Here is a 21,582-nt window from a genome sequence, read left to right on the forward strand (position 1 = left end):
CTTTCTCCTGTCTGCATAGTCACCTCACTGACCACTGCGCTTGCATATTTGTTGTAGCACCTCAGCCTTTATTACCCTCCTGCACCACCTCTTCCAGGAAGTCATCCCTGATACCATCTTTGAGCATCTGTGGCCTCTTAGATAATTAGTTCTGGTGTCTAACTCTCGTGTTCATTCCCACTTCTAAGCACTCGGTCAGCATGTTGAGGCCTCCTCAGGGACCTGGGAATAGGCAAGTGTGGTTTTTGCCTTGTGGAACTCACAGATCAATGACCTTGACACCAAGGAGGCACCAGTGTGACCAGAATAGGGAGCACCAAATATGCCGCTGGACCAGGCACGACGGAGACTTAGGTGACAAGGTGGGCCTGGCACGTGCAGGGGCTCAGAGGTCAGAGGCGTGCTTGGAGCTTAGGTGGGATGGGGGCTCTGGGTCTCGTGACCTTGACCTGACTCGGGCCCTGTTGAGGGGTGCTGCTGGGCCTTGCCCACCTTCCTCAGGTGCCTGTGGGGCTGAGCATCCACATCCCACAGGCAGGGGCAGTGCCAGTCCCAGGGGGAGGGACCTGTCCTGGTAATGCTCACCTCTGTCAAGTTTTCTAGATTAAAAAAAAATCTTTCATGTTTATCATGACTTTGTTACTTTAAGCTGTAAAATGTATTCGCATGCAGTTTTGAAAATTGGTGTTATTTACTCTTTGGCCGTGCGGGGTCTTCACTGCCGCTCGGGCTTTCTCTAGTTGTGATGAGCAGCGGTTTCTCCAGGTGCAGAGCGCGGGCTCGCTGCTCCATGCCGTATCTTCCCAGCCCAGCAGTTGAACCGGTGTCCCCTGGGTTGGCAGGTGGCTTCTTAACCACTTGACCACCAGGGCAGTCCTACATGCATTTTTTATGCAGTTAGTTTCTTTTGCAGTTTCTACCAATTTACTTATGTACTTTTCAAAGGGAAAATGCTCTTAAGAGAAATATTTCAGCAAATGCATCTTTCATGTCCAGAAATTTCCGTTTTTGTTTTGTGGTGGTGGTTTTCTTGACCAGATCTTCATCATTTGGGGTTTAGTTTTCAGCATGTCCTCATGTCCCTTTCTAGCAAACTCGTCTTCCTGTTTGTGTAGTTCTCTGTCTGCATGTGAAAGGTTTACAGCAGGCCCACCCCTCACTGAGGCCTTCAGTTTATCCCCAAGCCACCCAAGAGGAGACAGACTTGCTCGAGGCCCGAGCTGTATGCTTGGAAACAGGATTTGAAACTTGGCCTTTGTGATTTCAGACCTGTTAGTGTCCTGTTCTGGTCCCTCACTATAGGCACGGTGGGGGTGGTGTGGGGCTGTGGCTGCACCGGGCCGGGTAAGCGTTCTCTGGCTTAGAACATGTGCCCAGATGTGAACTCGGAGGCTCCACGAGTCCCCGTCTTCCCTCATGGTGCCCCATCCCTGTGAGACCACATTCGGGGCTGGGGAAATGGCTGTTGGAGTCTGTTCCTTGGGCCCAGGCAGTGGTGGGCCAACTTCACCCTGGGTTCGCCCCCAGGAAAGTGCTGGCGGTGGCCGCCATTGTCTCCCCTGCCGCTGACTCACGTGGGCCCCATGTCGGTGACTCTAGGCGCACAGGAGGGGCCGTCAGACTTTCCAGGACTGGTGACTCCTGGCAGGGCCCTTGTGCAACCTTGTGAGGTGGGAGGAATCCCCAGTTTACCGATGAGGAAACTGAGGCCAGAAGAGCGTCGGACTGCCCGGGGCCACACAGCTCGAGTGCAAGCCCTGTGTGATTCTCCTCTGCTGGGCCCAGGCAGCCTTCAGAGAGGGTGGTCAGAGCAGGCTTGCTGAAGGAGTCGAGGGAGGTGGCCTGGCATGTGAGGCCAGTCCTAGGCCTGGGCGGTCCCCCATTAGGCCAGAGCCTCTTGAGGAGGGCTGCTCTTATTTCTTTATGAGAGTTTGTGGGCGGTTAAATGCCAGGGACCGAGCCCCCCTCCCTGCCCAGGCAGCTAATCTTGTCACTGTCTACCACGGCCTTGCTTGGAATGGCGAGGCCCACGCTGTTCCTGAAGCCTGGGAGCCTCTGCGTGGGCCTCGGACACCTGGTCCCCAGAGGAGCGAGCTCGCCGTCGTGGCTTCTGACCAGCTGAGGTGGCTGGGTTGTGCCGGTGCAGCTCCAGGCCCCTCTCGGGGGTGGACGAGCCTGGGGGTGGGCCTTCGTCACAAACGAAAGCCGCGCTCTCTCCTACCGGACGCCAGCCCAGCCTGGCTTCAGGCCCTGGGTGTGGGAGCCTGCCCTTGTCCTCAGAGAGTCCCCATCTCCAGCCTGGCCAGGACCTCCCAGTGCGGCCAGCCTCTCTTCTCCCCACGTCCCTTGAATGTTGTTTTCTGAGGTTGTGTGAGGGGATGAGTGCTGGGTCCTGGGTCTCCTGCCCCCCAACCTGCCCTCCCTGCCCCCAGCTCCCAAGTCCTGGGAGGGTCTCTCTTCCTGCCGTCCTGTCCCGCTTCACGTCTTACCCAGACTGTGTCAGGGGGGCTCCTATCCCCTTCCTGAAACTAGGGCAGAGGCCATGCATGTCCCAGGGAGTCACACCACCCACCACCCACCCCCCACCCCCGGGCTTGGTGGCCATCCCTGGCTCTCAGGAAGAGGACCCTGCTGTATTTATTCTGGGAGGCAGAGGGCAGGGGTGAGGCAGAGGGTGGGGGTGGGGGTGGAGGGTGAGGCCAGAGGTCGCACAGGATGCAGCTTTTAAGAACCTGGTAGAGCCTCTCCCCCGTGTCTCGTCCTTCCAGCCTGCAGTTGGCTCGATGGCCTTGAAGGGCATCGGGCCCAGGCCGACAGCTCCAGTGACGGCGAGTGCAGGGTGTGGGCAGCGGGAGCCTGGGAGACGCAGGCACCTGGCCTGGGGCTGCGCTCTGCCTGCCTGGTCCCGTCTCGGGTGGGAGCCTCCTCTGCTGTCAGTCTGTCACAGTGGATGTATCCTGGAGCATGGGGCAGGCCACAGGGTCACCCAGGACCCGCTGGCAGTGTGTCGTGTGGGGCACCGTGGCAGCCACCCAGCCGCAGGCTCTGTGGTTGCTCGCTGGGCTGGCTGCTGCTAGCTAACCTATTACGTCGTAGGCTGACTGCCTCTAGTGACTGGTGGGCAGCTGCGCAGAGGGCCCAGACTGTGGCCCGCGAGGCTTTGTGGGCCTGTGTGCCTGTGTGTGAGGCTGTGTGCCTGTGTGAGGTGTGGGGGGCATGACAGCAGCCCTGCACCGGAAAGGCACGCTGGTTTCTGTTTCAAAGGGCAGGGTTTGTGGTGGTTCTGTAGCTTCTGATCTGTGCATTTCCCGTGTTCAGCTCCTCCTCCCATCCTGGGAACCCTGTCTCCTCAGGCTGGGTCTCTGACTCAGTCTCCCTCCCTGCCCCCTGTTTTCACCTGAGCATAACTCTTTAAGGACTCCACCCCTCCCCCTGTTGGGGTGCCTGCTTTTCCCTTGTTTGTTCAGTCGTTCAAGCTCTGGATGGCCTTGCCGGCCCTGGGAAAGATGAAGAACACACATAAGCGCCCTTAGCGGTTACTGCAGGGGGTGTTTCCAGATTAGATCTCTGGTGGCAGAGAACGGAGTCTGGGAGGTAGACCGTCCCTGGCTGGGGACCAAGGTGAAGTGATAGACGGGAAACAGGACTGTTCTTGGCCTCAGTCCAGCTGGGATGGGATGGAGCAGGGAAGATGGGCGAGCAGTAGGGCACTGAGCCCCATCACGAAGTCCCTGAAGGCCGAAGAAAGAGTGGGTTCTCCCTCGTGAGTCACCTTTGGAGGATCAGAACAATGTCTTACACAAATTCAGGGGCTCGGGGAGGACGGCTGGGTGGTGAGAACTTGAGGGCCGGCAGGAAAGCAGGGGCTTCCAGCTGGAGGACCAGGCCCTGGGGCTGCTGAGGGCATGGAGTAGGGGTCGGACCAGCAGTGCTTTGGGGGGTGCTGGGCATGGGCCAGAGTGAGGGCGCTGTCTGAGGTGAGGGGATAGATGGGGCACGGCTGTGGCTAGAGGGACCGGGCCTCTCAGAACTTTCCAGCCAGGGTGGTGTGTGCTTGGGCCAGGAGGGCTCGTGGGGGAGGTGGGCCCGGCCACGTACTGGCAACGCTCCTGGCTCCAGGTGTTCCGGGCCAGTCTGGGTCGAGAGCATCTGAAGAGGCTCCGGAGCCAAGGGAGCACGCAGTCATTTCTGGCGGCTATGCCAGACTTCCCTCTTTTGACCTCCCTGAATCTGTGTCTTCATCTGGCCTGGAAAGTCTGTCCTCTGTGTAGGGTCCCAGCCTGGGGACTGTGCAGCTGTGCCCTCTCCAGGCCTGGGGTCACCGCCTGTGTGCCTGCTCCAACTGCAGACCCCCAAGACCCATCAGGGAGCTGGAGGGAGGCTTGAGTCAGCGCCCACCACGTGCCGCCTACAGGGCTGGGCGCTCCAGGCTGTTGGACTTGGGAGCTCAGCAACCCCTCCCAGTGCCGCCATCCGTCACCTGCCTTCACGGGGACACAGAAGGGTCAGAGTGGTTGTCCCTCTGCTGAGGTCACACAGCTAAGGTGAGCTGGAGCTGGGAGTCTAGTCCTGGCAGGCCCACCCCCGAGTCCACGCAGGTTTCTTCTACCACCCTGCCTTCTGGAGGAATTCAGTCAAGCTCTTTGCTCTAGAGATGGTAAAACCCAGATGGAGAGAAGTTAAATGAGTCACTCGGCGTGGTCTGAGTTAGTAGCTGAGGCAGTTTGTCTGCTGCTCCGACCTGGTGCTTCCCTGGTCTGAGCTGGGTGGCCAGGGTGGGAGCCGTCTGTGGGCAGCCCTGCTCTTGCTGGGACTTGCTCGGGGATGTCTGGGAGGGGGCTCGTTGGGGTTGCACCAGGTCTGTTGGCCCAGTGCCTGCTCCCCGCCTTGGACTCTGAGACCCATTTGGGCCTGCCTCTCCCCAGCCCGAACCTTGGGGCTTCATGATTCAGTTGGTGCGCTTTTGTGTCAGAAAATGGTCCTCACAGACTTGCAGCCGTGGGTCCCCATTTCTTGTTCTCGAGTCCGGCTTTCTCCAAGTCAGAGTGACCCACCTGTGTTGTCAGGGAGGCAGCGTGCACAGCACAGAGCTCCCTGTTCCCCCAGACCCCCAGCTTTTAGCAGAACTCTGCCTGTAGACTCAGCGCAGCTCTCTTCCCTCCCACAGTGGGCCTGAGTGGTCTTGAGTGCCCCCGAGGGGCCGTCTCTTTCAGTGGTCTTCTCTGAAGAGAGTGTGGGAATGAGCAGGGAGCCCAGGCAGCCCTGCTCACCTTGGGAGGCCTGAGCCTGACCTTGGCCTCTCCCCTGCCCTCCCAGTTGACATTCGTGAAATCAAGGAGATCCGCCCAGGGAAGACCTCACGGGACTTCGATCGCTACCAAGAGGATCCTGCTTTTCGACCGGACCAGTCCCACTGCTTCGTCATCCTGTATGGAATGGAATTCCGCCTGAAGACCCTGAGCCTCCAAGGTGGAACTGAGGGGCTGGAGGAGGTGGGAGGTTGGGGGACGCAGCCCAGCTCCAGGCTCAGCTCTTTACCCCCTGCTCACAGCCACGTCTGAGGACGAAGTGAACATGTGGATCAAGGGCCTGACTTGGCTGATGGAGGACACGTTGCAGGCAGCCACACCCCTGCAGATTGAGAGGTGAGAACCCGCTCCTGACCGGTGAGGTCAGGGCGCTGGGCCCTCGGGAGCAGGGCAGGGACTCCTGGGCCTCTGCACCCGAGCCTGCCTGCCGGTCTCCTCCCCAGGCCTGGCCTCACTTCAGGCTCCTTCTCTCCCACCAGGTGGCTGCGGAAGCAGTTCTACTCAGTGGACCGGAACCGTGAGGACCGGTGGGTGCTGAGCTGGGGCCCTATCCCGGCAGGGTGGGTTGGGGCGACCAGAACAGTGGCCCCACTTCGAGAACTGGAGGATCTGCCTCATGCACAGCCAGGGCTGGGCAGGCCTCTGGTACAGGCACTTCCTGCAGTCAGCTGTCCGAGGGCCTGTGCCAGCTGGTGGGGAGGCCAGCGACGATAAGCCAAGTGCACCGCTGCTGTGGGAACCGTTCTGCTGCACAGAACCAGCTCTGGGTGTGCTGTAGTGTGTTTGGGGGTGCCTTGGAGCTCACTTAGGACTTCTCTGGTGGCTCAGACAGTAAAGCATCCGCCTGCAGTGCAGGAGATCTGGGTTCAATCTCCTGGGAAGATCTCCTGGAGAAAGAGATGGCAACCCACTCCAGTATCTTGCCTGGAAAATCCCATGGACAGAGGAGTCTGGTAGGCTACAGTCCATGGGGTCACAAAGAGTCAGATACGACTGAGTGACTTCACTTTCCTTTTCCTTTTGGAGCTCATGACTTTGAGGCCACGGTGTGACAGCCAGAGGGGCTACAGAGGTGTGGGACAAAGGCCAGGCCATGGATGAGGAGGACCGCTGATGGGGGAGAGGCAGGCACCACGGAAGGTTTTGAAGAGAAGTGTGATGTGACCTGGGGTCAGTTCCACAGGGCGGCGGGTGGGTGGAGAGCTCGCTTATTAGGAAGCGACTCCGATGCTCCCAGTGAAGATGATGGCTAGGTCAGGGTGGGGGCGTTAGGAAGGGGTTGGATTTCGGTGGGGCTATATTTTGAATATAGAGCTCAATGGAATTTGCTAACACATCAGTTCTGGAGCGTGAAGGAGAGTGAGGATTATATTAAGGGTTTTGGTCTGAGCATCTAGAAAAGTGGGGTTGCCATTGACTGAAATAGGGAAGGCTATGAGAGGGACGCCGGAGAAGGCAATGGCACCCCACTCCAGTACTCTTGCCTGGAAAATCCCATGGATGGAGGAGCCTGGTGGGCTGCAGTCCATGGGGTCGCTAAGAGTTAGACGACTGAGCGACTTCACTTTCCCTTTTCACTTTCATGCACTGGAGAAGGAAATGGCAACCCACTCCAGTGTTCTTGCCTGGAGAGTCCCAGGGATGGGGGAGCCTGGTGGGCTGGCGTTTATGGGGCCACACAGAGTCGGACACGACTGAAGCGACTTAGCAGCAGCAGTAGCAATGAGAGGGTCTCATTTGAGGGGGTGAGTCCCGTGATGCCCGTCGATGGTCAGGTAGAGGTGTTGAGCAGGCAGGTGGGTAGAACGAGCTCGGGGACAAAGTGGGCCAGAGATGGGACCTGAGGAGCACAGCACGCAGGGGGTTTGGGAGGCTGGAGGCGCCCACAGGCAAACACAGCAAGGAAAGAGGAGAGCACTGGTGGCCGATCCCAGCCTGGGCGGCTTGTCCACCGGGGCCTGGGGCAGTTAGGAGCCGAGGAAAACCGGAGGAGGCAGAGCCTTGGAAGCCCAGAGAGGAGGGGCTGGTCAGCTGTGCCACGCCTTGTCACGTGGGGATGACCGAGAGCTGTCGGTGACCTCGAAGCTGACGGTGGAGGAGTAGACGTGGGGTCCTGGGAGTGAGAGGAGCCTGGATGGCTCCTTCAAAGCACTGCCGTGAGGAGGGGCAGAGAAGGGGCAGCCGCTGGGGAGGAAGCAGGGCAGACGGGTGTTTTGGGGGGGAGTGGTTTCAACCTGCGTGTGATGCTGGCGGCAAGGAGCCCACAGGAGGAAGGCTGGGTGGGGCAGGTGTCCTAACCCATCCAGGGGGCCCTACCAGCCCCTCCTGCGTGACGGAGGCCAGGCGACCACTGGCTGGAGGACAGCAGGAACGCCAGGGCGGGAGGAGACGTGCCTGCTTTCCCCTCCGTGTTGCCCACTCCCAGGAGAGAAGGCCTCCCTGTCCCCATCTTTTTCTTCCTGTTGCCTGGCCGAGCATGGTCCTCTGCCCCACCCTTAGGCAGGCTGCCTCGGAAGGCAGCGAACTTCTGTGAGACCCTGGGACCGTGCTTGTCGCCAGCGCTGGTGCTTGGCTGAGACGGGTCCTTGCTTTCCTCCCTGAGGAGGCCCCAAGTCCCCGGGCCGTGGGCTGGGAGTCCTGCGAGCTGCCTGCCCATGGCGGCACCGGGCTTTGAGAGCGAGGCTGAAGGGGCTCTGGGGAGCCGTGCAGGGGCTGCCTCCCTCTGTGCCTGGAGGCCTGGGAGAGGAAGGACCTTCCCTTGGTCACCTCTGGCTCTGAGCCAGGCTCGCCGTCAGGGCTGCAGGGCCCAGAGTGGTGGTGTTTACCTGCCCAGCCGCAGGTGGACACGGCCCACAGGTCAGAGGTCATGAGAGGTGGGGCTGAAGCCGCTGGCGGTGTCTCTGTCTCCTCAGGATATCGGCCAAGGACCTGAAGAACATGCTGTCCCAGGTCAACTACCGGGTCCCCAACATGCGCTTCCTCCGGGAGCGGCTGACGGTGAGGGCCTGCGGGCTGTCTGCAGGCGGGCGGGGAGCTCAGCCGCCCCCAGCCCCGGTGGGCCCTGACCAGTGGCCCTGCTCTGTCTCTAGGACCTGGAGCAGCGCACCAGTGACATCACCTACGGGCAGTTTGCACAGCTGTACCGCAGCCTCATGTACAGCGCCCAGAAGACGGTGCCTGCCCCCCGCCCCGCCACGCCTGCCCCCTGCCCCGCCCCACTCCACTCCCTTTGTGTTGTCCCAGCCTTTCTTCCCGAGAGCCCCTTGCCCATGGGGCCTCCCTCGGTTCTTGCGCTGACCCGGTTCTGTCTCCTGCAGATGGACCTTCCTTTCCTGGAAGCCAGCGCCCTGAGGTTTGGTCTGAAGTGGGGAGGTGGGCTTCTGCCCAGGCACCCCCGTCCCTCCCCTGGTTGATTCCCTGGGCCGGAGGGAGATCGTGGATGGTGGGGGTGGGGAGCCCTCCTGGACCATCCTGGGCACCGCCTTCTGAGGGGCCCCCATTGTCCATGGTCCACGCTAGCCATCCGGCCACCAGGCACTTCCCTTCTGTCCTGCAGGGCGGGGGAGCGGCCGGAGCTGTGCCGAGTGTCCCTTCCTGAGTTCCAGCAGTTCCTCCTCGAGTACCAAGGGGTAGGACTGGGCTGGGCCTGGGCCGGGGTGCCGGCAGGGGGTCTGGGCTCCCCAGCAGCTGGAGGCCTCTCTCATGCTCCCCTCTCCCACCCCGTCAGGAGCTGTGGGCGGTGGACCGGCTCCAGGTGCAGGAGTTCATGCTCAGCTTCCTCCGAGACCCCTTGCGAGAGATTGAGGAGCCTTACTTCTTCCTGGACGAGGTCCGCCGTGCCCCGCCCCCCCCCCCCCCCCCCCCCCCCCGCCTGCCTGGACTGACCCCCTTCCTGTACCAGCCAGTGCCGTGGTGCAAGGCAGGGGCTCATCTTCTATCCTCTCCACATTTGTTCCCGGATAGTTCGTCACCTTCCTGTTCTCCAAGGAGAACAGCATATGGAACTCGCAGCTAGACGAGGTGTGCCCCGACACCATGAACAACCCCCTGTCCCACTACTGGATCTCCTCCTCGCACAACACGTGAGTGGCGCCCTCGGCCCCTGGCCTGACCCCAGGAGGTGGGGCTTGCCTGATGCCCCGCCACCTGCCTCCCTGTCTAGGTACCTGACCGGGGACCAGTTCTCCAGCGAGTCCTCCCTGGAAGCCTACGCTCGCTGCCTGCGGATGGGCTGCCGTTGCATTGAGTGTGCGTGGGGGCCGGGGGCGGGGGGCCCGGGGCAGGATGGGTGGGGAGATGGGGGATGGAGCCTGCCCGCTTGACTGTTGTCGCCTCGCTCCCCAGTGGACTGCTGGGACGGCCCGGATGGGATGCCGGTCATTTACCATGGACACACTCTGACCACCAAGATCAAGTTCTCAGACGTCCTGCACACCATCAAGGAGCACGCCTTTGTGGCCTCAGAGTGAGCGGCCGGGGCTCGGCTCCACCTCTCCTGGGTCCCTGTGAAAGCCCCCCAGGTCCCGGCCCTGCCTTCCACCTCCTGCCAGCTGCTGGAGCCCTTGCTGCCCGAGCTGCTTACTTCCTGCACCCTTGGCCCACCTGCCTGCTCCTTGGGCCCTGCTCCTCAGCCTGTGGAACACACTCAAGCTCTTCATCTTCAGAGATCAGTCCTGTAGCCCTGGGCCTGTGAGGTGGTTGTCCTGCCAGCTCCTTTACTGTCACAACCCAGAGAATCGTCTGTCCTCCGCGTGTTTCACTTTGCAGTTCCTATTGTTTCCCCAAACTGTGGTCACTACCCTCTCCCACCTCATTGAGGGGATCACCAGGGGCCCCCAGTAGCTAAATTTGGTGTGGGATGTCCCTCCTCGCTGCTGGGGCAGCTCCACGAAGGGACCAAGTCTGGGGATGCCTGTCTGTGGCAGTCCCAGTTGGCCTGGGTTTCTGCTGCACCCATAAGTTCCACCTCTTCTCTGGGGTAGCTCCCCTCTAGGGAGGACCTCGGGCTCTAGGCCCCTGACACCTCAGTCTGGGAGGGTCTGAGCCATGACCCCTGGGAATCACTGGGTCTCCTGTGTTACATGCTGTTCCCCTGCTGCAGGTACCCGGTCATCCTGTCCATCGAGGACCACTGCAGCATTGCCCAGCAGAGGAACATGGCCCAGTATTTCAAAAAAGTGCTTGGGGACACACTCCTCACCAAGCCCGTGGATATTGCAGCCGACGGGCTCCCCTCCCCCAACCAGCTCAAGAGGAAGATCCTTATCAAGGTAGGTCTGGATGGGGGACGCCTTTGCTTCAGTGGTGGGTTCAGGCCTGGGGGAGGAGGTGGGGGCCTGGGATGCCAGTCCCGACGTATCGCCCACAGCACAAGAAGTTGGCTGAGGGCAGTGCCTACGAGGAGGTGCCAACATCGGTGATGTACTCTGAGAACGACATCAGCAACTCCATCAAGAATGGCATCCTCTACCTGGAAGACCCTGTGAACCATGTGAGCGCTGGGCCGGGCGGGGCCGGCGGGGCAGCCACACAGAGGACTCTGTCACAGGCCCCCCGCTCGTCTCTTCCAGGAGTGGTACCCCCACTACTTCGTCCTGACCAGCAGCAAGATCTACTACTCGGAGGAGACCAGCAGCGACCAGGGCAACGAGGATGAGGAGGAGCCCAAGGAGGTGAGGGGCGGGCCCAGGGCTGGGGTCCAGGCTGGGGTGCGGGTCATCTAGCGTCTTTGCTGTCCCCTCCGCTTTGCAGGCCAGTGGCAGCACAGAGCTGCACTCCAACGAGAAGTGGTTCCACGGGAAGCTTGGGGCGGGCCGGGATGGGCGGCACATCGCCGAGCGCCTGCTCACGGAGTACTGCATTGAGACCGGGGCCCCCGACGGCTCCTTCCTTGTGCGCGAGAGCGAGACCTTTGTGGGCGACTACACTCTGTCCTTCTGGTAAGCCTCCCGGCATGTGCACACGCGGGTCTGGCACCACCAGGGGCGCCGTGGGTTCCGGGCACACACGCAGACACGGCGGTCGGTGTGGAGCCCCTGGAGGGCCGCCCCCACCCGAGCCATCTTTAGAGTGCCTCCTCCTTGAGACCTGGTGCCCTCCTATGGGTGGCGTGTGGGCTGCCGCCCCGCCTGCTGCTCACAGCCTCCCCGTCCTCTCAGGCGGAATGGCAAAGTGCAGCACTGCCGGATCCACTCCCGGCAGGACGCAGGCACCCCCAAGTTCTTCCTGACGGACAACCTCGTCTTCGACTCCCTCTATGACCTCATCACGCACTACCAGCAGGTGCCCCTGCGCTGCAACGAATTTGAGATGCGCCTCTCAGAGCCGGTCCCGCAGACCAACGCGCACGAGAGCAAAGAGTGAGGGGGCGGCCCGGGGGTGGGGCCCGGGGCGGGGCGGGGCACGCGGGCCTGGGGCCGGACCCAGAAGCGGCCCTGCGGCGGGGTGGGGGCGTGGACCTGGGGCTGCGGCGCGGGGCGGGGCTGACTCGGATTGTCTGTCCGCAGGTGGTACCACGCCAGCCTGACCAGAGCGCAGGCCGAGCACATGCTGATGCGTGTACCCAGGGACGGGGCCTTCCTGGTGCGGAAACGGAACGAGCCCAACTCCTACGCCATCTCCTTCCGGTGAGGGGGTAGCCCTGTGGGGCTGGAGGCCATGCAGGGCACCCCTGGTCCCGGCCCACTGACCTCGTGTGGCTCCTCTGTCTGTCAAGGGCTGAGGGCAAGATCAAGCACTGCCGCGTCCAGCAGGAGGGCCAGACCGTGATGCTGGGCAACTCAGAGTTTGACAGCCTTGTCGACCTCATCAGCTACTACGAGAAGCACCCACTGTACCGCAAGATGAAGCTGCGCTACCCCATCAACGAGGAGGCTCTGGAGAAGATCGGCACAGCTGTGAGCGCCTGGGGGCTGGGGGCAGGGCTCAGGAGACCCACTGGCCCTCTTGGAACTGCCAGGCTCACCACAGGGCAGGCCAGCAGCCAGCAGTCCCGGGGTGGATGCGAAGGACAGAGCGGCCCGCATGCTGCTGGGGGGCCAGCCAGCCCAGTGGAGACCCAGGGAGGCGTCCCAGAGGGAGGGCCTGTCTGTGTGTCTTTGAGGCCGGGACAGTTGTGTGGGTGAGGAGGTGGGGAACGGGTTTCAGCAGAACTGTCCCTATGGGCTGGGGGGTGGGGTGGGGAGGTCCCAGAGTTCACCCTGTAGGGGATCCACCTCGGGGGTGGGAGCACAGCAGGGGCTCGTAGGCTATAGAGATGTGTTTGAGGAGGGCAGAGCCACGGGGAAGCCAGCATGAAGGCAGGCTGTGGTGCAGGGGCCAGGATCACAGCCGCAGCGAGGACAGTGGGGCCCCGGCAGAACGTCCACTTGAGACTCTTGTCCTCAGTGGGCCCACGTGGCCAGGGCGAGAGCCGCCCGCTGGGGCTGGGGTCTGAGAGGAGGTATGGGTGGAGGCGGCTTCTGGAGTGGCATGATCTCCAGTCATGGACAAGGTGGCCAAGATAAGAGTGAGGAGAGAGGAGGGATGTTCTAGGCCCCTGAGGTTGGGGACCCTGGCGGACCAGGTGTGTGAAAGGGGCGGACGAGCGGCCTGGTGAGGAGGGGACACGGAAGCCAGCAGCTGCTCTCACCTCTGGGCATTAACATGGCCTGTCCTATCCCGTTTCCAGGAGCCTGACTACGGCGCGCTGTACGAGGGCCGCAACCCTGGCTTCTATGTGGAGGCGAACCCCATGCCCACGTTCAAGGTACAGCTTCGGGCTCTGGGCGCAGGAAGCTGGGGAGGGTCCCCCAGCTGTGGGGTGCAGGGCGGCCTGCGGTCTTTGTGCAGAAGTGGTATTTGTGGTTTTCCGAGGCCTAAGAGGTGTTGCGAAGTGTGTGGTTGGTGTATGACCACAGCTCTCTCGGGGCTGGCCCCAGCCACTGTCCCAGGGGTCAGCACTGACCCTTCCAGACTCCTCCCCGGGGCAACCCCGGTTTCCTCCCTGGTGGCAGCAGGTAGGGGGTGGGGCACACTGGCTACTCCTGAGCTTCGTCAGACAGGCGGATCTTCCTCTTTGGGCCTTTGTTTCTAAGGGGTGAGGATCTGGGCCCTTTTCCTTATTTTTCCTCAGCAGTAGGGACCAGATTCCTTCTCCTACTTCGGAGATGCGGAATGATGGGGTGCCAGCCACACCCCGAGCCATCCCGGTCTTAGAGGAGGCGCTCAGCACCTCCCATCCCAGCTTCCCAGTCTGACTCCTGGGGCCCAGGGTTGGGGCTTGGGAGGTCCCCTCGAACCCAGAGGAGCTTCCTTCCAGAAGCCCTGGCTCACCCGTCCCCTTTGCCCTGGGGAGAGCGGTCATGAAGGTTGGTGCACATGCAGCTGTGGGTGGGAGAGGAGGAGCGGGCAGCCTGTCTGCTGGACCGGGGCTTCTCTCCCACAGTGCGCCGTCAAAGCTCTCTTCGACTACAAAGCGCAGCGGGAGGACGAGCTGACATTCACCAAGAGTGCCATCATCCAGAACGTGGAGAAGCAGGAGGGAGGCTGGTGAGCCCCTGAGAGCCCCTGGTGCAGGCCAGGCGTCCTGGGCGCTGGCCGTGCACACGCAAGAGGGGCTTGGGAAGCAAGGGCCCGTGTCGGCCCCAATGGACCCGCAGAGCTGTTTCCTCTCGGGAGTTTGGGGTCGTCCCTGGGGGTCAGCACACTGTGGCTTCCGCAGGTGGCGGGGTGACTACGGCGGGAAGAAGCAGCTGTGGTTCCCTTCAAACTACGTGGAGGAAATGGTCAGCCCGGCGGCCCTGGAGCCCGAGAGGGAGGTGAGACCAGGGCCATATTGGTGGGAGGGGATTCCCGTGTCCACCGCCCACACGGCGTCCACGTGCCTGCGTGTGCACAGCACTCCCGTGTGTGCTCCCATCACCACGTGCAGGCCGCAGTCTGATGAACATGGGCCGCACGCGTGTGGTTTCGTGTTCGTCTGTAGGGTGTATTTCTCACGTGCACTCAGACGCCCCCTCATGTGCACACAACAGACTTGCTGACTTTGGGCTTTGCCTCCCACAGCACTTGGACGAGAACAGCCCACTCGGGGACTTGCTCCGGGGGGTCCTGGATGTGCCAGCTTGTCAGATAGGTGAGCCCCAGCCCTTTCTCTGCCACTCAGGATCAGGCTGTCCCTGGTGGCTCTCTCCATGCCCAGAGAGAGGAAGCTGAGGGTTGGACCCCACAGGCTGCCCTCGTTCTGAGCTCTCTCCGCTCCTGGACAGCTCGGCACCCTCTGGCCCCCCATCCCCCAGCTCTGAAGCCTGCATGCTCCCCCCGTGCAGACACTGGGGATGATGCTGCTGGCGAGCTGAAGTCCACGGTCCTGGAGGGCTGGTCCTTGGCTGAGACAGGCTTAGAGGTGGGGGCAGGGCCTTGTCTCCAGGCTGCCTGTCCTCCACCCTGAAGAGGAGGGGAATGAGCTCTGCCCATGCCTGGGGTGGGGTGGGGGTTCAGCCCTGTATCCCCAGCTCTCCTCTCCTCCCTCTCTCCAGCCGTCCGTCCCGAGGGCAAGAACAACCGGCTGTTCGTCTTCTCCATCAGCATGGCCTCGGTGGCACACTGGTCCCTGGATGTGGCTGCCGACTCGCAGGAAGAGCTGCAGGACTGGGTGAAGAAGATCCGGGAGGTGGCGCAGACAGCGGATGCCAGGGTAAGAGCCTGTGCTGGTTCTCCAGCCACAGGGCAGCCCCCGCCGCTTGGCAGGGGCCGGAGGGACACACGTGCTCCACGGTATGGCACGTCGAGGGTGTGTTGAGTTTGAGGTACACCCAAGATGTTTCTGAGTGGCTCTGCGTAGTGACCAGTTGGTATCAGGGGCAGAGGCGAGAGGCTGGGTCTTGGGCTGGAAGCAGGAGTAGGTGCCAGGGTTTAGGGCGAGGTGGTACAGGTTGGGAGCAGGGTGTGACCTCCGAGGACGCAGGTGTTGAGAAAGAGAGGCCGGGACGAGCAGGTCAGCGAGGTGGGATGTCTGACGTGAAGCGGGCCGCAGAGCAGACGGCAGGGCCAGAAGCTCAAAGTGCTGGTCAGAGACGGCCGTAGCTGCGGGCAGTTGCGGCTGGGTGGGATGGCAGTGGGCCTCGGTGGGTGGAAGGCAAGGGCGCCGCCTGTGCAGGACAGAGCGGTGGAAGGACCAGCTTCTGGAGCCGAGAGGAGGCCCCGTGCTGGCCGGGGTGCGGGAATCCTGTGGTGGGGTGGAGGGGCTGTGGGACGCACCGTGGCTGCCTTGGAGAAAGGACGCCCGCAGGCCAAGCCAAGAGGGCTGAGTGCGGAGGGCTTAGAGCCGAGCAGGGCCTGGAAGGATCTGGTGGTTGAAGGGATGGATCCCGGGGTCTGGTATACAGAGGGAAGGAAAAGCTCAAGAACAGGAGCTGCTTCTGGAAGGAAGTGGGCCTCCACGAGTCCGAGGGCTGCATGGGGCGCTAGGGAGGGATGTGCTGGGGCTGAAGTCTGGCTGTGGCGGGTAGGTAGTTGTGTTGAGAAAGGAGAACTGCGGGATCAGGGGTGAGGCTTCTGGGCCGGGGCTGGAAGGATGGTCCGGAGGACCCAGAGGACTGCGCCCACGTTCCCAGTGTAGTCAGTGCCCGCAGTGGGCCCGGAGCTGAGTGAGGACCGAGCGGCCCTGGGGTGCAGCCAGCCCAGCGCCTCGAGTGTCTCTGGGGTGCAGGTGGTGTGAGGGTCCCGGCCTCTGAAGCCGAGAAGGGGTGTGTTCTCAGGACGGTTTCTGGGGCGAGACTGAGGACAGCCGGCTCTGGAAGGTGCGGGTGGACATGCCCAAGGTGGCCGGGGGCTCCTCTCCCTGGGGGCTCCCGCCCAGGCTCAAGGCCCATGTGTCCCCAGCTCACCGAGGGCAAGATGATGGAGCGGAGGAAGAAGATTGCCCTAGAGCTCTCAGAGCTCGTCGTCTACTGCCGGCCTGTCCCTTTCGACGAAGAGAGTAAGGGTCCAGCCTGGGGCGGGAGGGGGCTTTCCCCAGCGGCACCTGGGTGGGCAGACTCTGAGCGCGCTCCCTGTTGGGCCCAGAGATTGGCACCGAACGGGCCTGCTACCGCGACATGTCGTCCTTCCCGGAGACCAAGGCCGAGAAGTACGTGAACAAGGCCAAAGGCAAGAAGTTCCTCCAGTACAACCGCCTGCAGCTCTCCCGCATCTACCCTAAGGGCCAGCGGCTGGACTCCTCCAATTACGACCCCCTGCCCATGTGGATCTGCGGCAGCCAGCTTGTGGCCCTCAACTTCCAGACCCCAGGTGAGGCAGCGACCAGGGGTGGGGTCCCGCCAGGCACTGGGGCTGGAGCCCACTGTAACCTGCTCTTGCAGACAAACCCATGCAGATGAACCAGGCCCTGTTCCTGGCCGGCGGGCACTGTGGCTATGTGCTGCAGCCCAGCGTCATGCGCGATGAGGCCTTCGATCCCTTTGACAAGAGCAGCCTCCGCGGGCTGGAGCCGTGCGCCATCTGCATCGAGGTGGGAAGAGGGCGCTCTGCTGGGCTGTTTCCAGGCACCAGGGCCTGGGGGCTGGCTAACACAACATGGGAGGGTGCTGGACAGTCCTGGGGCTCAAGGGAGAGGAAGCCGTCTTCTGAGGTGGGCGTGGGCTTCAGGCCTGCACTGGGGGACTGGGCTCAGTGTGGCCAGTTCTTGGCACTCAGGAGTCAGGCGGTCCAGTAAGACCAAACTGTGGGTAGCCACTGCCTGGCAGGAGTGGGCAGAGACGGGCAGGGAGCTGGTGCCCCTGCCTCAGGAATCAGCTCGATGGCACTTGTTAGGACGGGGGCTTGAGCAGCACTGAGCCCCCATGCCGCCCTCTCGAGACCCCAGGGGAGCAGCTGCGATGCGGGCGGCTTGGTGCTGTGGGGTGCGGGGGCTGTGGGCCCAAGCAGGTCTTAAAGGAGAAGGAAGGACAGAGTGGGGGTGACCGTGTCTTCTTTCCAGAGATTTCTACTTTTTTGTCCTGGGGGGGAAGTAATTTAAACATTTTTGTGTTAAAATGCACATGAATTTAAGGTAGGTTAGATTGCAAAAACTCACATGGGACTTCTGGGCAGTGTCCTGAGGGCCCAGCAGAGGGCGCACTGCCTCCACCGCTCAGTGGGGACCAGCCCAGGTCCATCCTCGCCTGCCTTACAGGTGCTGGGGGCCCGGCACCTGCCGAAGAACGGCCGAGGCATCGTGTGTCCTTTTGTGGAGATCGAGGTGGCCGGAGCCGAGTATGACAGCATCAAGCAGAAGACAGAGTTTGTGGGTACGTCTGCCCTCCCCACGCCCCCAGGCATGTCAGCCCCTCTGCACCTGTGACTCCATCATCCCGGCAGCGGCCTGAGGCCTTTTGCCCCTGCTTTCACAGTGGACAATGGACTGAACCCCGTGTGGCCAGCCAAGCCCTTCCACTTCCAGATTAGTAACCCCGAGTTCGCCTTCCTGCGCTTCGTGGTCTATGAGGAGGACATGTTTAGTGACCAGAACTTCCTAGCTCAGGCTACCTTCCCAGTGAAGGGTCTGAAGACAGGTGAGGGCCCTTCTCCACACCATGCCCGCTGCGATCCGGCTCGGGGGTGGGGCGGCTCGCCGGCGTTCCCCTGGGCTAAGGGCCAAGCCTCCTCCCCCAGGCTACAGAGCGGTGCCTCTGAAGAACAACTACAGTGAGGGCCTGGAGCTGGCCTCCCTGCTCGTCAAGATTGACGTGTTCCCTGCCAAGGTACCCGTGGGCGGGCGGGCAGCGGGCGGCGCCGGGGCCGGGCAGCCACTGAGCCCTGTGTCCCTGCCAAAGCAGGAGAACGGCGACCTCAGCCCCTTCGGGGGTGCGTCCCTGCGGGAGCGGAGCTGTGACGCCTCGGGCCCGCTGTTCCACGGCCGGGCCCGGGAGGGCTCCTTTGAAGCTCGCTACCAGCAGCCCTTTGAGGACTTCCGCATCTCCCAGGAGCATCTCGCAGACCATTTTGACGGTCGGGATCGAAGGTGAGGGGTGGGGGCAAGGTGGCCTGGAGGAGTGGTCCTGAGAGGCTGGGGGTTGGCCGGCCGCCCTCGGTTCCCCTCGCCCGTCCCCCCAGGCTTCACCCCACCGCCCGTCAGGATGCTCTTCCCTCCCGCCCAGGACCCCACGCAGGACTCGGGTCAACGGAGACAACCGCCTGTAGCCGTGCCACAGCCTCGCGGAGAGCAGCAGGCGCCGTGCCACGCACGGAGGGGGGCCGTGGGCTGGGCTCCGGGAAGTGGCCTATGGGGCCGCCCTTCTGGCCTCGCCGCCTAGAGCCCAGATTCCAGCTGTGGACACTAGACGAAAAGCACGCCATTAATGAGATGTATTCCTGTTTTGGGCCTCCACGCCCCAGCTCTGGGTGAAGGCAAAAAACTGTACTGTCTAGCCTTTAAGCACACACGCCTGGCCCTGCCCTCTGGAGATGGAGCCTTCCACCTTGGGACCACCGCGGCACTGCCTCTAGGAGAGAGAGGCTGCCTCAGCTGGGGGCACAGGAGGCTCCGAGGAGCCGGGGACATTCCTGAGAGGGGCGGAACAGCAGTAGCCTTGCTGGGCTCGGGAGTCAACGTTTACACAGTCCTGCAGCTTTAAACCCCAGCCGGGCAGGGAGGGAGAGGAGGTGTCCTGGAGCCCAGGCGGAGGAGCACAGGGCCTGCCTGGAGAGGAGGGCACAGCACAAGGGCACGCTGCCCACGACCAGGAGCACCACCCACCTGACCGACACAGAGCCTCGTGTGCAGGGTAGCAGTATTGGGCAGCCAGGCCGTGAGGGGCCCGTGGAGGAGGCCGAGGTGGCCCAGGGTGCCACCCAGAACAGGGAGAGCGACAGCAAGTTGCAGGGCCACAGCTGCAGCGCCTCAGGGCAGTGGGAGGACAGCGGCCCCGGGGCACCCGCTGGGCCGCAGTGCCCCCTGCCTGCAGCCTGGGCACAAGCCTGAAGGACCCACTCACCAGGGGGCACATATCTGTGGGCACTGGGCAGTAGGTGGCTCCTCCCACATCGTCAGTGAGGATGGGCCTGTGTTTGCGTCACAGCCCCCCAAGAGCCAGAGCAAGACGCCAGCTGGGTCAAGACTGATGGGCACCTGTGGGCCCGGAGTGGAAAGGCCAGTTCCCCACGGCAGAGGTCCAGCTGGGCACTGGCCGCCACGCATTCAGGAAACGCCCTCACACAAGGAACATGTCCTCCCACAGCAGCTCAGCAGGCCAGCCGTGAGTCCCAAATCAGAGGAGACCATTTTCCCTGTCACAGCAAAACACCTTGGATTGGAGTCTGCCAGACGACCCTGCAAGAGGACGCTGTCTGGGTGATCTCGAGCGTTTGTGAAATCAATCAGATCCTGACAATAGACGGACATGTTGTTGGAGTATGGACTTGTAAAGTTTATTTTTGCACACTCTGTTTCTCACGACCTTCATTCCTTCACGTAGGTTGTATGATTTTCTATGTCTTCCACTTCTGACCTGAAAGCTGCTTGGTGGGGGGATGGGACTGGGGAAGCAAAATGAACGAACTTATCTGTGCACTGTGGCAGACCTGTTATTTTTACGGATTTTACAGCTCAGTTAACAGTGTTACCTTTTTAAGATTTCTATATACTCTTCAGAAGAACCACTGAGCCGTTCAAGCCTTGTTATTATCCGATCCCAATAGTGATTCCATTTTCTATGGCTTTTAGGATAGACAATAAATTATTTAACATTATATTAAACTTTCCATATCATGGACTGTAAACCGAAGGAAATCACGTGGTTTCTCAGAAACCATATTGATTTATTTAAACTAATTCTGAAATGGTATTTCAAAGTACCACCTCCCAATCAGCTGTCCATAGCAAACATGTCTATATATGGTTGCCAACGTTTGGTTTATAATTTAAATGTTAATAAAAATTTTAAATTTTATTGAAAAAGCTTTCCTTCTGAAAAGGACTGTAAAAAGTGGAATTACTTCTCAATGGCACCATAATGACGTTCTGCTCTTCCTGCTGCTCAGCCTCAGTGGGCGAGGGGCAGAAGGAGAGGACGTGGAGCAAAGCCAGCCGATGACGCAGGTTTCTTTAAAGGCAAAGATGACGCGGGATGCTTTCCCTCAGGAAGGAAGGAGGGATGAAGGAGCTGCTGGCCTTGCAGGGCACAGGCCACTGGTCGTTGACGGACCCTGCTGTACCTGTGGCAGGTTGTGCCCGGCTGGTGGAAAGATTCAAGGCAGGTGTGGAAGGCTGGAGGGGCGCAGCCCCATTTCTAAGGACAGGGGCCAGAGTCCCAGCCTGTGGGCACAAAGCTGCCTCAGAACAGCCAGCCCTGAGCTCGCGCCAACGTGCTGCCGGAACTCAGGCTTGAGACTGGTCGTTCGCTAGCTCTGCTGCCCTCTTAAGATCTAACGCACATAACGTTATTCTCACGTCTTTTATCCCTTGTGAGTTCTTACTGAGGCGCAGGAACACCTGGCTCCTCTCCGGAGACATGTTAACTGGGGCCGCTTGCCTGGTGGTTATTCTGCAATAGAACCAGGTGAGGAGGAGGTTTACTTCCCAGGTCCAGCAGACCTTCCCTCTGGGCTGCGAGGCGGTGTGAGGCCACCCTCTTCCCCCAGCCCATGTGCCGAGGGTGAGGCAGCGTAGAGTGCTGCCCACCTGCAAGCAGCCAGAGTCCCTTCCCAGTTCCGCAGAAACCGCTCCTTTAAAAACAAGGCCCATGTAGCATTCAAGCGTAGGTTTCTGGGTTATACTCTGCCTCTAGAGCTTGGGGCCGAAATCTCTGTGCCTAGAATATGGTTTAAAGGGCCCTGCCCTTCCCTTCCTGTGGCTGTTTTTGTAGCGGTCTGTGCTGGTGTGGATCAAAAATGCTGCGGTACAGAGGAGAGAGCCGCCTGCCTGTTGGATGCATGGGTGGGGATGGGCATAATATGCCAACCCAGGAAGCCTGAGGGTGATCATTGAAGAGACGTCGGTAAGTGTAATCAGTTGGTTCTTAAAATGGTCATCGTGACATACGGCCCTGGTGTGACAATGTAGGTATGCAAGTATGGTCCCTGGCTTCGAAGAGACCCAAACAAGCTCAAGGCAGGTTTTTTACAGAAATCAGTTCAGAGCATCCCTTTCCTGTATGACAAGTCAGACAAAGACATACATTTCCCAAGTTCTCAGATTTGGGGCCAGTCCTGGTCTATTGCAGGCCCCTCTGAGCACCACCCACTTGGAGAACTGGGATCCCAGTTTGAGATCCTTCCTGTCATCCCTGAACTAGATGTAGCCAAACACCCTGCT

The 21,582-nt window shown here is 61.2% G+C and overlaps 1 protein-coding gene across 2 annotated transcripts in view; it reads left to right on the forward strand.

The window, feature by feature from the left end:
- PLCG1 (phospholipase C gamma 1) overlaps nucleotides 1-20,242 on the forward strand; it is a 33,908-nt gene extending 13,666 nt beyond the window's left edge. Inside the window, exons 3-33 of one of the 2 annotated variants that reach the window (XM_070801671.1) lie at nucleotides 5,317-5,469; nucleotides 5,552-5,645; nucleotides 5,789-5,836; nucleotides 8,222-8,306; nucleotides 8,399-8,482; nucleotides 8,627-8,661; nucleotides 8,866-8,938; nucleotides 9,037-9,138; nucleotides 9,273-9,391; nucleotides 9,472-9,557; nucleotides 9,654-9,774; nucleotides 10,411-10,579; nucleotides 10,678-10,800; nucleotides 10,880-10,981; nucleotides 11,061-11,248; nucleotides 11,468-11,668; nucleotides 11,816-11,935; nucleotides 12,025-12,205; nucleotides 12,979-13,056; nucleotides 13,735-13,838; nucleotides 14,011-14,107; nucleotides 14,355-14,424; nucleotides 14,828-14,985; nucleotides 16,173-16,269; nucleotides 16,356-16,580; nucleotides 16,652-16,800; nucleotides 17,464-17,578; nucleotides 17,681-17,842; nucleotides 17,943-18,031; nucleotides 18,104-18,291; nucleotides 18,428-20,242. In XM_070801671.1, the coding sequence (XP_070657772.1) occupies nucleotides 5,317-5,469; nucleotides 5,552-5,645; nucleotides 5,789-5,836; nucleotides 8,222-8,306; nucleotides 8,399-8,482; nucleotides 8,627-8,661; nucleotides 8,866-8,938; nucleotides 9,037-9,138; nucleotides 9,273-9,391; nucleotides 9,472-9,557; nucleotides 9,654-9,774; nucleotides 10,411-10,579; nucleotides 10,678-10,800; nucleotides 10,880-10,981; nucleotides 11,061-11,248; nucleotides 11,468-11,668; nucleotides 11,816-11,935; nucleotides 12,025-12,205; nucleotides 12,979-13,056; nucleotides 13,735-13,838; nucleotides 14,011-14,107; nucleotides 14,355-14,424; nucleotides 14,828-14,985; nucleotides 16,173-16,269; nucleotides 16,356-16,580; nucleotides 16,652-16,800; nucleotides 17,464-17,578; nucleotides 17,681-17,842; nucleotides 17,943-18,031; nucleotides 18,104-18,291; nucleotides 18,428-18,470 (3,659 nt within the window). In that variant the 3' untranslated portion in view covers nucleotides 18,471-20,242. The remainder of the gene's footprint in view (nucleotides 1-5,316; nucleotides 5,470-5,551; nucleotides 5,646-5,788; nucleotides 5,837-8,221; nucleotides 8,307-8,398; nucleotides 8,483-8,626; nucleotides 8,662-8,865; nucleotides 8,939-9,036; nucleotides 9,139-9,272; nucleotides 9,392-9,471; nucleotides 9,558-9,653; nucleotides 9,775-10,410; nucleotides 10,580-10,677; nucleotides 10,801-10,879; nucleotides 10,982-11,060; nucleotides 11,249-11,467; nucleotides 11,669-11,815; nucleotides 11,936-12,024; nucleotides 12,206-12,978; nucleotides 13,057-13,734; nucleotides 13,839-14,010; nucleotides 14,108-14,354; nucleotides 14,425-14,827; nucleotides 14,986-16,172; nucleotides 16,270-16,355; nucleotides 16,581-16,651; nucleotides 16,801-17,463; nucleotides 17,579-17,680; nucleotides 17,843-17,942; nucleotides 18,032-18,103; nucleotides 18,292-18,427) is intronic. The other variant, XM_070801672.1, reaches the window with a different exon arrangement.
- The last annotated feature ends 1,340 nt before the right edge of the window (nucleotides 20,243-21,582 follow it).

Source organism: Bos indicus, chromosome 13, assembly GCF_029378745.1.
Source record: "Bos indicus isolate NIAB-ARS_2022 breed Sahiwal x Tharparkar chromosome 13, NIAB-ARS_B.indTharparkar_mat_pri_1.0, whole genome shotgun sequence".
Lineage (NCBI taxonomy): Eukaryota > Metazoa > Chordata > Mammalia > Artiodactyla > Bovidae > Bos > Bos indicus.